The sequence below is a fragment of the Salminus brasiliensis genome, chromosome 21 (genome assembly GCF_030463535.1).
Source record: "Salminus brasiliensis chromosome 21, fSalBra1.hap2, whole genome shotgun sequence".
Lineage (NCBI taxonomy): Eukaryota > Metazoa > Chordata > Actinopteri > Characiformes > Bryconidae > Salminus > Salminus brasiliensis.
This window is the reverse complement of record NC_132898.1, coordinates 8,421,809-8,435,020: the sequence shown is the minus strand read 5'-3', so window position 1 is coordinate 8,435,020 and position 13,212 is coordinate 8,421,809. Positions and strand designations below refer to the sequence as shown.

At 41.3% G+C, this 13,212-nt stretch overlaps 1 protein-coding gene across 3 annotated transcripts in view; it reads left to right on the top strand.

Annotated features, from left to right (window-relative positions):
- Window positions 1-13,212, top strand: part of sox13 (SRY-box transcription factor 13) — a 38,222-nt gene that overhangs the window by 5,115 nt on the left and 19,895 nt on the right. For all 3 annotated transcript variants that reach the window (XM_072666099.1, XM_072666100.1, XM_072666098.1), the window contains exons 2-5: window positions 10,710-10,932; window positions 11,299-11,404; window positions 12,032-12,118; window positions 12,715-12,887. In XM_072666099.1, coding sequence (XP_072522200.1) covers window positions 10,711-10,932; window positions 11,299-11,404; window positions 12,032-12,118; window positions 12,715-12,887 — 588 coding nt within the window. In that variant the 5' untranslated portion in view covers window position 10,710. The remainder of the gene's footprint in view (window positions 1-10,709; window positions 10,933-11,298; window positions 11,405-12,031; window positions 12,119-12,714; window positions 12,888-13,212) is intronic.

The window sequence follows — 13,212 nt, the reverse complement described above, 5'->3', positions numbered from 1 at the left end:
TTCTTTTGTAGCTATATAAGGACGATGTGGATTTCTTTTCTTTTTAATGAAAAACTTGCTGATGTTAATCCTTCATCTTATAAAGATCAGTATTCAGATCTGTTAATGAAGCCACAGTGCATTCTATAATATACTGTAACATGTACTAGACTTCTCATTTTTTTATCTGTTATAGTTTACAGGTGGGCCAATTTTACAGTTTTTTTTTTTTCTTAAATTGTATTGTGATTAGGTGTATGCTTTTTTTTTTTTTTTTTTTTTTTTTTTTTTTTCCTCCCCTCAATTCATCTTTTGTATCTGCTATATGAAGAAAAACACACCTCTCTACCTGATGAAGATGCGATAACCTGCTGCATGGGCTTGTATTTTGCCCAACAGCGTACACGCAAACAAATATGCTGTTTTTCATCTGGCAAAAATACTGCACAATGCCCGGCACTGTTAGGGCCGATAAGATAAGGAAGACAGACCTCGCAATCATTCTGATTTAGATCGTTAAGGGTGTCAGTGCGACTTTTCACAGACAGATTTGTTTGGCCTTCATTTGGTTTGACATGAGACGTTTTTTTTGTGCATTCATCCCTCTCGCAAACTTGAATAATTCACAACAGTCCTTTTAGTACAGCAAGGGCTTTCACTCAGAAAGAATGCGGCATGGAAATATCACCGCATGGATTTGCATGCAGACCAAAACACAGAACACTATTCGTATAGTCTAATAACTTAGTAAACCACTAGAGCCTCATGATTTGGTTCAAATGAACCATAGATCATTAGGCGCAATAGGCTTCACTTCGAGAATGTGGGAGTTCAATTTGTAGTTTGCTAATAGGGACCTCCAGACGACTGAATTATTGTTATTGTAAATATATATTTTTTTTCCTTTCTGATCATATCCTTTAAACTCAATTACAAAATCTTTATTGCATCATATCAATTAGATTTGTAGAGTGACAGTTACGTGCCCATTATTGTACTTTGCTGGCTTAATATCACACTCGAAGTGAATAAGAAATAACTGGTTTGGTCGCTTCTTAGACAGCCTCGACTGAGTCATCCGACACTGTGATTGAAGCATGTAATCATTAGTGTGTGTCAAGTGAAAGGGCGAAAAATTCATTGTAAAATCGAGGAGAAGTGTGGGCTGAAATTCTTCCTTCATAGTTCATAGTTGTGCGTCATTGAAATCTACAAAATCTGCATTTTTTCGGTGTGCTTTTGCGGAAGTACGGTTTCAAAAATTGGGTACTTTTTTAAAAAGATTGTTCCTACAGTACGTGGGACAAGAATGCTACAGATTTCTGAAGTATGGGGCAGTGCTTAAACATTCTAGCCCACATCTCTTGAATGGAAAGTCAGCGTGCTAGCTATTTAGGCATTGGTCGTTGCGCTTCTCGTATGGTGTTTAGGAAGTTCATTATGTGCCTCATCGAAGTAATGCGAAAACGGTTCAGAAGTCAGATAATATCTGTGCCTTCTTAGAAGTTAGAATCGTTGGGGGCGATATGTGAAAGTTGAGGATGTTTGGGGGAGTCTATGTGTGTATGAGAATGACATTGGGGTGCGTCAGCGGAGATGTTCTTACACTGATTCCTTTCCCTTATTGATGTGGTCAAGAAGTGCAAACTTCGCACCCGTTCGCAGAAAAAAATATTTTCCAATCGGCTTTGTTTTTTTTTTGTTTTTTTTTCTCCCTCTATTTTTACTGTCTCAACACTTACACAAATGTGTTTTTTTTTTATATATATATATATAAATATCGTATTTTCTTGAACCTTTCTTCATCTCATTAATCTATCAGAGTTGTTCTGACTTTTTAGTTTATCTCTAGAAACTACAAGTCTGTGTGTTTACTTGCTCTCATCTTTTACCTGCTTAATAGGTTTACTAGGTTTGGTCCAAATGAAATCATTGATATAGGTATTCGATATTCTGGAAGAGCAGAATGTTTAGATGTTGTTAAGCTAAATCACTAAAATACATGTCTTTTATTCATTGTACTGCAAACATGCAAAAAAATAGTTGCATTCCACTGTAATGCTCATCCAAGTGGATGTAGTTACTTCTTTTTTCGTCTTGTAATTGCAGAAAACGAGCATAAACCTGTTCCCTCAACTGACAAGAAGGTTTGTCGTGGAACCAGTTGATTTGCATCAGCCGCCTTCGCCTATTTAATCCTTCCTCTCATAAGCTACCTCTCTTTTTCCTTTTAGCCCTTTCTAATCTTCTTTAGTGGCCTTTTATTCTTCCTCTATAGTCCCTCGCTTTCTCTCGGCCCGGCTCTTGCTCTCGGCCTCCCTGCCCAGGCTTGTGGAGAGCATGTATCCTGTTTTGTTGCAGGAGGCCAACACGTGCTGGAGAAATGGATGGTGCGTAGGGGTGGGGAGGGAGCTGGCCGCTCTCAGGATGTCCTGAAAGGTGAAGGTTTCGCCTTTTCTTCCTCCGGGCGTACCCCCTACCCCCCTACGTCAAAAACCTTCTCCAGAGAATTGGATCTCCGCTCACTCTGCTCTGTTCTAACCAGCCGCAGAATGTTTTGATTTGGTTTAGAAAAGCCCTGGATTTAAACATGAATCAAGTGATGCTGGTCCTGGAAGTCATGTCTTTTGTTTTCTCATTATAATATATCATCATGACCAATAGAAATGCAGAATTCTGTGCAATTCAATCTTACCACATTAATTCAGATGTTTTATTGTTCAGAGTGGTTAAGACTATTTTTTTCCCTTCTTTGAGAAGATTCTTTTTCAGCATTTCCCATTTAGGCATCCAACGCTAAAGACGTAAAGTCTGGTTGTATACAAACAGTATATGATGGATTTACACTGACTGACTGTTGTGGGAGACTTTCATTAGCTTCTTTTTGAATCTGAAAAATGTCAGATAAAGCCTCATTTCATTTCTAAGGACCTGTCCACACGTTTTTAGGTGTTAGGTTTAGTCGGATGAGATTATTGAGAACACACCGCGCTACAAAAACATAGTCCAAAACTTTGCATGTTGGATAGCCACAAGGCAATGCGAACAACCCAATGGAAGTAGGGGTGGGCGATATGGTACAAATCTTATCGCAATATTTAAAGACAGTTTCACGATACACAATATATATCACAATATTTTGACAGGCAAATAAAATGTATCCGTAGTTGTAGATTCTTAAAAACTGCTATTGAAGTACTCTCCTATTCTGATTTACAGTCAAAATCAGCAAAAAATCCATCAAGAAAGCATTTCATCTAAACAGCACTAATTACACTCTGTGAGGAAATGTGCAGTTGGTCAGTGTTCTTTAAGCATTGATGATATCCATAAGACACTCGCTTGTATCACAATTTCAATAAGACATTAAAGTGCAAGTCTTTTTTGCGTTCTCGTGTGGACAGAGAATTTCAGAAACGCTTCTTGGGATTCGATAATATCAAAGTTGTGTGTGAACGGGGCCTAAGATACAAATACACTGTATATAAGCCATAATGTGTAATACAGAGAGAATTGCTCTGGTAGATGTAATAATACTGTTTGGATCTTGGTCAATTCAAATTGCAGTGAAATTGATATTCATGTTCTTACCCTTCATTTGAAAAGATTAAGCCCTTTATTACCACTTGCACTCTCTCAGTGGTCAGCAAACACATCAGCACTCTTCCTCCCGGCAACTTATTGGAGGATTTTGCTGCTGCTGTTGTTGTTGGAAGCCACCATGAGCTTATCCTCAGCCTCACTTTCTCTCCTCCTGCCCACCACACTCTGCAGCGGGTTCAATCCTGGGACCAGCAGTTGCTTAGAATTACCTGTTGTGTTCCTCGCCGCACAAAAGAGGATGGCCTGGTCTCCATGGCAACGCCACAGATGCACGGCTTCTCTGTCTTAAAGATCTCTCTGTTTATCCTGCGGTTCAAGGACACGCCGGCAAAGGGTCGAGTATTATGAAGGTAGTGACTGCGTTGTTTATGGTCCTTCTCTCCGACAACCCAGTTCTCAGCTCTGTGCACCAGTCCGTACACACACGCGCGCGCACACACACACACACATGCACACAAACACACAGAACAAAAGTAGTGCATCTAATGCAGGCCTGGATATAAAAGTGTGCCTCCCTTAGAATACAGCATTTTTAATATTTATCCCTTTCTTTCTGTCTGTCTTTCTTTCTTTCTCTCTTTCTTTCATTCTTTCTTTCTTTGCTTTGCCTGAAGGGGTGGTGGTGGTGGTGGAGGGCTGGTTTTGTGGGGCTTTTTTTTTTTTGCTTGAAAAGGGGCCCTTCACAAACATCCTTTATTCCCTTTCTCTTGTTATGTTTCTTTATTCGGAGTGTGTTTGTGCCTTCCCCTCATTCACTAGCCCCCCGCTCCCCCCACACCACCACCCCCTCCCCTCTTGTGTCTCAGATAAATGCCACACTAGCCTTTCGCTCGGCGGCACAATAACTGGACTGTTTCAGGCCCGGAGAGCCACGATGAAAGAGTCTGCTTTTTAACCTCGAGGTTCTGAAAAGCACAAGGAGGAGAGAAAAAAAACCCAGCAGCAGCGCTACAATCCTTTCTTCTCCACCAAACCCCCCCTCCCTTCCCCAACCCTTCTTTTTTGTGTTCAGACCGCGCTTGTGTCATCGTCCTGTTTAGACGTCTTATTTAGAAGGTCTCAAAAGAACACGAGCCCAAAGATCTGATCGGGGCTTTGTTTGGGGGACGATACGGAATAAATACGGATGGCTGAATTGAGGCAGTGGTGGAGATGCTGATTTGTTGGGATGCTGTCTATGAAGTGGGCGGGTGAAAAACGCACATGCTAATTATTGTTACTTGTGGTGTTTAACGCAAAGTGCTGTACAAGTTTAATTAGATGTATGTAGATGGGTTCGCACGCAGGCTGGCTGAGGTGTTTAAGCAGTGGGTTTTTATTTAAAAAAATATTTTTTTCCCTTTTTGGGTATTATTTAAATCTGGTGGTTATTTTATTTATTTAATTATTTTAAATATTGTGTCAATGTCATGATGAATGTACTATTAGAAACCTTTAATGTCTTGGAATGAAATCGTTTTACATTGCTTAACTTTGCAGCTTGATGTTTATTGTTGTTGTTGTTATTATTATTATTATTATTATTATTATTTTCTTTCCATTTCGGACATTGTGACGATATACATGGAGGATATACAGTAGCACAGGGCCTAGGCAGTCAGGGAAATTCTTGTTTATCTTTGCAGTAAGTGTGGTTTTTTGCCTCACATTAGAATAAATACGAATAAACATAAGCACACTAGTCTGAATGTGTTGTTAGAAGAACACAGGTTTGGCTCTGTGAACTCCAACCACTGTATAGATTGGTTTTGAGTTCCACCAGCAGCTCACCTGACTTAATGAAAGCCGGAAGTGCTGTGCCTTCTTGAGGAGAGCTTAGAAAATGGCTCAAAAAACACTTATGAAATGAGACCTTTGTATAGTACCATCACAGTTGTTGCTGTCACACTTAAACTCTGAATCTCCAAAGTGCTAACTTTACAGGAGAAGAATGTGTGCACCCCCCCTCCCCCCCTTCTTAACTTTCAGGGGAAGTCAATGTAAAAAACTGTTTATTCCAGGTCATTTTGGAGTATTTATATTGATCCATTTGTCCTGAATGTTCGCCAATATGTAAAGACGACTGCCAGAAAAAAAACGTGAAAAATGGGGGGAAAAATGGAGATACCATGTTTCTGCATGAAAGTAATGCTTTTAATCCTTTTAAAAAGTATAACATTATTATTTCCAAGCCTTTGTTCCAACAGTGTTGGTTTAGTTTGTTTAATTTATTATTTATTCGCCACCACAACCACCCCCGCTTGTAAATTTAAAGCAGCAATGGAAAATTTGTTTGTTTTTCTACACAAGGCAACTGTCTTTTGGGTTTTGTCTCCCCTCAGATCCTTGTTGATTTGCATTTGTTTTTTCCTTCCTTCATTCAAAACACAACTCCCGTACCTGTGTGGAGGGGACAGTTTGGGGCTGTCCCTGGCAGGGAAGAGGAAAATCCATGAAAAAAAGGGCCCATTATGGCCTAAAGCAGAGTCACTAATGTCCGCTATTGTGCGTCAGTGTCAAATAATGCTGAGCTGATTTCCCTCTCTCCCGATGCATTTTTGTATTCACACGTGTGGTGATGGCATAGATTAGATGAACAGGCTAGATTTCGGTGGGCCGCCCTGGGTTTGTCAGTCGCGCGTTAAAAAGGTTGGACAAATCACACATTTCTGAGAAATGTGCTTACAGACCTAAAGCGAAGTGCAAGCGCCCTCGTTCTTGACATAGCTGACATAACGACTGGGTTGCCTTTACTGGCAGCAGTGTTTGATTTAAAGGTCACCTGATGAATAATTACTATAAATGTTTGTAATCATTTACAATGTATTTGTGGAAAGGGGTTTAATGACTAATTAATTTTGCTTAAATAAGCAGGAAGACATTTTTTTCTGTCCCTTTTTTATGTTCTATACAAACAGCTTTAAATACTTCCTTTGAGTAAGCTAGGAAAATAGCATGTCTTGTTTTAACTGGAAATTTAAACGGCATTGTAGATTTGCGAGGCAAGGCAGTACTTTGCAGATTGCGGAAAAATACAGAATAAATAAAAAATAAATGAAATAAAATAAAATCGCTGTGCAAAATTTGACAGATTTCCTTCTATTCAATTCTATTCAGGCAGAGTTTACTTGGAAATAAGTACCATTTATGTTATAGCGCCTGATAACCATCTGCAAATAATATTCACATCAGTCACATTGGCAAAAACACTTCATGCAAATGTCGCTGTTTGCTTTGGTTAAAGGCATGCTTTCGCGACCACAGTTCAGTGCATCCTGCATAGTGTACGAGGCAGAGGTTGAAGAAAGCTGAGGGCTGAAGAGCAGCTCCGTTTTGAGGTGGTCGGGTGTTTTGTTTTTTTGTTTTTTTTTATTTGGGGGGCACAGTAGTAGTGGCAGAGGTAGTGGAGGGAGGGCTTACTTTGTGCCTGATCACAGCATGACTTGCCCTACCACCTTCCAGCACCGGCGCATAGCGCTACATCTGCAAGACAAGCCATGGGCCATGAGAGCTGACTGCGGATTCCTGAGGTTGGTGGACACAGACCCGTTGCGTGGGTCAAGGCCGATGAATGGTTTGAATTACTCCCCAGTTGGAGTGCACTTGTGAGCAGGTGGAGTTGTTGCTGGGCTTCAACAGCTGATTGGGCTTTACACTGTTGGCAATGCAAGCTTATGGGCTCAAACGTCAGATCTTTTTATTTTTTTATTTATTTTAAAGTCCAAGTCAGTTTTGTAATCATATGGGGGAACCCATATTTAAGCCACCAAAAAAAACACAAACAAACAAACAAACAGGTATTTAAAAAGTTTCAAGTGCATGTAATTGTTGCCTGAGAAGTGTTTCTCGTGTTATTTGCTGGAGGCGAAATGTCAGGGTTGTTTCTTGTATTAGAGAGTGAGCGAGAGAGAGAGAGAGGGAAAAAAAAGAAAACATCCCGTCTTGCTCACAGTGCAAGTTCAAACAGGCCGTGTGTTAATTGTGTTATTACTACTCTACACTGTTTGACTCAAGTTGATCACCAACTTCTCTTCTTAAGCTCAGGCTCATTTTCTTGAATTGTTCTCTGCACAGTTTTTGGCCGAGCTGTTTTGACTTTGTTTCTAAACTAAACATGTTATAATGAGGGAATTGATGAAGGTTGGGGGGCGAGAGAGGGGGTGGTGCAAACGCTGCATTTGCATTGGTGGTGCCAGGGGCAGAATGTTAGGTTAACGCGTTACAACTTGTTTGGCAACTTGGTGTTCACTCGTGCGCCTCTTGGCCGTGGGAAGGCTTCAATTTCAGAAGAGCTTCAGCTGAGCAGCTCATAAAGCCACTGAATCTGATGTTATCTCTCTTCGCAAAGCGTGACTCCTTATTCTTCTAAGTTGCGTTGAAAAAATAAATAAATAAATAAATAAAGGAAAAAATGGCTCCTCATCCCAACAACAGGTAAGATGAACTGAAATCAACTTGCCTCGTTTAGGCTGTTTATTTATTTATTTATTTATTTATTATTATTATTATTATACAGTCCGCATGGAGCAGCTGCTTTGCTGTTGTGCTTCTTGACTTTCACAATTTTCACAGTTTCACATTTCGGAATTTCACATGACTTGCTTACGCCAAGCCTTCTGACTCTAATCTGATATTTAATTTTGTATTGCAGTTCATGACTGATTGCACATTCTCGGAATTTGAGAGCCAGGCAAGACAAAGCCTTTCTAACAGCAGAGATTTTAACAACTCAAAGAATTCCGTTCATGCTTCCCATTGTCAGGACCTGAGACAACTGTAGAGATTGTTTAACCTCTGCCCACAGAGTCTTGTCTATCCAGTAGTAATATTGAACTCTGCTGCAACAGGATGTTCCACTCTTGAAAGTTAGCGAATGGCCGTTTGTGAGCACTGTGGGTGGTCAATTTCTCTTGGTCTTCTGCATATCTGTCAGTCAACTCGTCATAAATCATATCTCGCAGACTTTTGGAGCAGGACCGTCCACCTGTTCCTAGAGTCAATTTGCACTGAAAAGAGTTTGTGTAGGACCTTGAAAAGAGCATATTCTCTCTCTCTCTCTCTCTGTCTCCCCCCCCCCTTCCATTTGTAGCCTCATTGTTCTGACTTTCAACAGCTTAAGTCCTCCCCCCTCCAAATAAATACCCAGCATGCCTCTTTAGCTGCAAGTGCACTTGGAATGAGCCGTTAAGTCCCCGCACTCCCCGCACCTGGCGAAGGACCACTGCTTCCAATGACTGGGAAAGAACCGGAATAGCCTTAACTGCATAGCAATGGAAACTTAATGGTAGTGTCTCCTTTGTATATACTTTTCTATTACAGACTCCGAAGAGTTGCCCAAGTGCCTCCAGTCAGTGTCCGTTCTGGCCTGGAGGAAGGAGGGTGGTCTGTACCTTCTTCCAGTTGTCTTATTTATGTCAACCCCATAATCTCTAAACTTTTTTTTTCATTTTTTAACATAATTTTAGTATTGTACAGATATTTTTTTTGTTGTTTTTTTTTTTGTTGTTTTTTTTAAGACTGCAGCAGTGTGTTAATGTAGTTCCTGGATATTAGGCCTTAAAGCCTGACTTTTAAGCTCAGTATGGTGCCTCAACACTGAGTATACATCCAATACAGTTGAGCAAACCAGATAAAATGCTCTTACTCTGTCTCTCATCTGCTGATTGAGGGACATCAAGCTAAATTTAATCGACCTAGGGCTCCCTTTAAGATTTACAAACTGAAAAATTGGGCTAGAGTTAAAGATTTGTAAAAAATCTACCTCCTCCACTCGTCATTTTCTGAGGTATCTGCATTTGTCATCCCCGGTCTTAGATTGTATCTCTCAGATTGTGTAAGAAATGCTCAGAAAGTCAAAGACCCTTTTATTGAGCTTTCCTCCCCCCCCTTTCTTTCCTTTTTTCTGTTTTTTAAGCTTCCTGTGCAGTTTAGTAGCAATGCTGCAGATACCTGAATGGTCCTAGCTGTCTGCACTGAATGCTCTTAGTTTTCTTTAAAAAGGCCTCTTTACATTTTACAGGCGTGCTGTTCTGCAGAAGAGCCGCTTCTCAGGAGCCATCGGTCAAGACCCTGTACACACGCCGTGGCGTTAACACATAGGTAGCTTTTATGTTGGCAGAGTTAAGGGGAAAAAAGTGCAGGAGGAACTGGAGTCATTGTGCTCTTGGCAGCACTGAGAGTCTTCCGCATTATTTTTTTTTCTCCCCCTGCCGTGGCCCATCGGCACATTCTGGCTGCATTGTTACCCTGCGCCGTTCCCTGCAGCCTATTGCTTTTGTCCGTCTCCTTCCCATTGTTCGGGCTTCCTTTGTTCCCTCTAGGCAACAACACAGCCTTATTTTTTGTATATACCCATCTATGTGCACGTGTAGTATTTTTATCTATGTATCTTGCGTTTGTCTTGTTTCGCTCCTGTCTTTTCATTTCTTTAGAACCAGAAAAGCAAGGAAGAAGGAGCAGCACTGTAGAGTTTAGCCACTTCAAAAATCTCTCACTTTTTCAAGCTCAGTCCTTCCCTCTCTGTGTCTTCCCCCTTGTCCTTCATCACGGTCAGACTTGGCGGGCTACTTGAGACGAGTTTTAGGTGGAACTTGAGTCTTCCATCTGTCTTCTGCCACTGTGTTGATAGACTTGAGTCCTTGAGAAGTACACACACACACACACACACACACACACACACACAGCTCTCCTTCCATCCCTGCATGCTCCAGAGCCCTGGAGTTCTTGAAGTGCTACCTTATTCTGGGCTTTGTTGAAAAGCAATTGAATGGGGTGGCCTGTGCTGGTGCCCACAAAGCCCTTCTGTTGCTCATGCAAAACAGTCAGCTGTTGGCTTGGCTTCTTTCTCAGATAGCCAGGGTTACAGCACTGGAATGCCCCGTTAGAGATTTTTCAATCTGATATCACACAAGGAACCATTCGCTGTCTACCTGCTCTACCCCTCTAAACTCTTAACAAACCTATCTTTGCTTAACTTCCTCACTCTCGTGGTTGTTTGTTGCACTGTTTGCAAATAATTCACCCTGAAATTACAGTAGTAACCTTTGCCGCCTACCTGTACCGACAGTGTGCCCCCCCACCCCCCCACCCCCCGGAACCTTGTACATGTTTAATATTCTAAATCATCGGTTTTCCATTACTTTTTGCAGGATGTGTGAGCCCAGCCCTCCTGTTTTACATCCCCATGCTAACGGTAATGTGACCATGGTGGGCGTCGGAGTCAAGCTGGAGGAAGAGGAGTCTGGAGAGGGAGGTGGAGTCCGAGAGCGCGAGTCACGCCAATCTTCACCCTCTTCGGACTGGTCGGCACGGCAACCAACCGAACGAGGCGACGGCGAAAAGCCAACTCCCCTCATCTCTCGATCTCCTTTGGTAAGGCTGTTGCTTTTCAGAGTTTTCTCTTTAGGTTGTTCGTTTGAAGGAGGAAAAATACAACAACTGATGCTAACTGCACATGGGTGGAATGTGGGCTAGGTGGGTTCCAAGTGGGCATGGGCACTGAGTGAGTTTGTACATGTGTTGTGTTGTTACTAACTCAGTTGGGCCTCCCAAATGGGCCCCATATTTAATCCCTCCCTTGTCCCGTCACTGACCCTGGTGGGACCCTTAATTGTCCAACAGGTGATTTCATGCCGACACTCTAAATTCATTTAACTAGACCTTTTTAGGCATGATTGCACTGTATGAGGTTACTGGTATTTCTGAAGACTAAACTTACAGTTTCTATACCACACACAGGCCAGTTCTCCCAGAAAAGAGCGACCTCACACACTCAGTCCTTCCAGTCTGGATGGAGCGAACAGGGTCCAGGACAGGCCTGAAGCCCAGCCGAACGTCAGCGAAGGTAAGTAGCACTCTTGACAATTAAAAGAAGATCTTGATGTGCTGTTAATTTTCATTCGTAAAAGAAGTGCATTTTTCCAGCCTCAATGAACCAAGGCCACAAGCATGAGAATTTCAAGAGACATCTGGAGTTAAATTGAAAGCCCATTGTCTCTGTTAGCTCACAGGCACTTGTGGAATCAAGTGGTTTGTTTATGTCAGTGGCAGGTTGAGAGGCAGTGAGTTTAATCTAAAGGATAATAAAAAAGGTCCATATTTCCATTTGTTTTAGGTTTTTTTTTAAATTATTTTTCATGGACTACAGTCTGTACAAAATGTTTGAAGGTCGTGGTGAATAGCCAACCGTCTTTGAAGCAAGCACCACAACATGCTCAACTCTTTGAATTTCTTTTTCTTTTCTTTTTTTGAGCTCAGTAAGCTCAGTGCATTGTTGTCACTTGTTTGCTTATTGTATAACAGAGGGTTAAGTTGAAGGCCATGTTCATTAGAAGGAAGTTAACAAAATGTCTTATGGTCAGATTTCTCCTTCATTATGAAGACACTAGCCGGACCCTCATTAAAACATTGAACAACAATAACATATGACCTGATCTTTAGTATCTGTTTTTGTTCTGGTTTGTTTGGTCAGTTCTACCCACCATTGAGAAGCTCCTGAATGCAGACTGGAGAGAGAAGATTTTGGGGAAGGGGTTCCAAGGCACTGCCAATGTCAAAGGTGAATCAAACTTCCAGACGTGCTGTGGAAATACATTACATTTACATGGTTAGGAGACCTTTTTTTTTAAATTGTTAATTGTTTCTTGTGTTGAGCAAGAAAACGATACCGGTCAACCTTTTTTGCTATTAAACGGACAATTTGATGGACAGGTTCCTCCAAATAATTATTTTCTAAATTACTGTTAGAAGACACATAATTAAAAAAAAAAAAAAAACTGAATATCCTTTCAGAGCAGAGCTGGGCAATTCCCGTCCTGGAGGGCTGGATTACTGCATGGTTTTATGCTTTTCCTGCTCAAACCACATAATATAGTTTAGTCTAAATCTAGACTAGTCTTAACCTAGCATTGCATGTTCTAAACTTAAAGAAGAAGCACATTTCAGATACCAAATAGGTCTTGGCTGATAGACTGCATCTGGGGTATGGCAGATAATGTGCTTATTCACTGAACCTTTCCTTTAATAGCAGTAGACCTCAGACAGTCCATGTATCGGGATGAGTCTAGTCTAATATGTTGAGCTAGTGCACTGACTTTAAATCAGCCTTTTCGACTGACCACCTGTGTATGCATGTATGTCTGTGTGTGTGTGTAGGCACTCCAGAGAGCCTGGCTGAGAAGGAGCTGCAGCTGTTGCTGATGATTAACCAGTTGTCTGGGTTGAGGGAGCAGTTGCTGGGAGCGCACTCAGAGCAGAGGAACATGGCCGCTCTGCTGCTGGAGAAACAGCAGCAGCAGATGGAGCTGGCACGGCAGCAGCAGGAACAGGTGAGGAAACTTTGTGACAATGGGAATGGGTGAAGTGAGGAGTGTGGAGCATGAGCGGAGTGAATAAGGGGATAGTATCAACAAATTATTATTTATTTATTCATTTATTTGAGTAATCTGTTGTTTGTTTTGTTTCTGTTTAATTGAGTATTTGTCAGTATGACAACTTCAATAACCATTTAAATGATCATGTAGATGTTTCAGTATATAACCTTTTCAAAATAGTTCTACACCGGACCAAAAAGGGGTTCCACTGTTGTGGGATTAAATTACTATATGGTCAAATAACCCTTTTCAGTACTGCACCAAGCAGTTTATTAGGAAT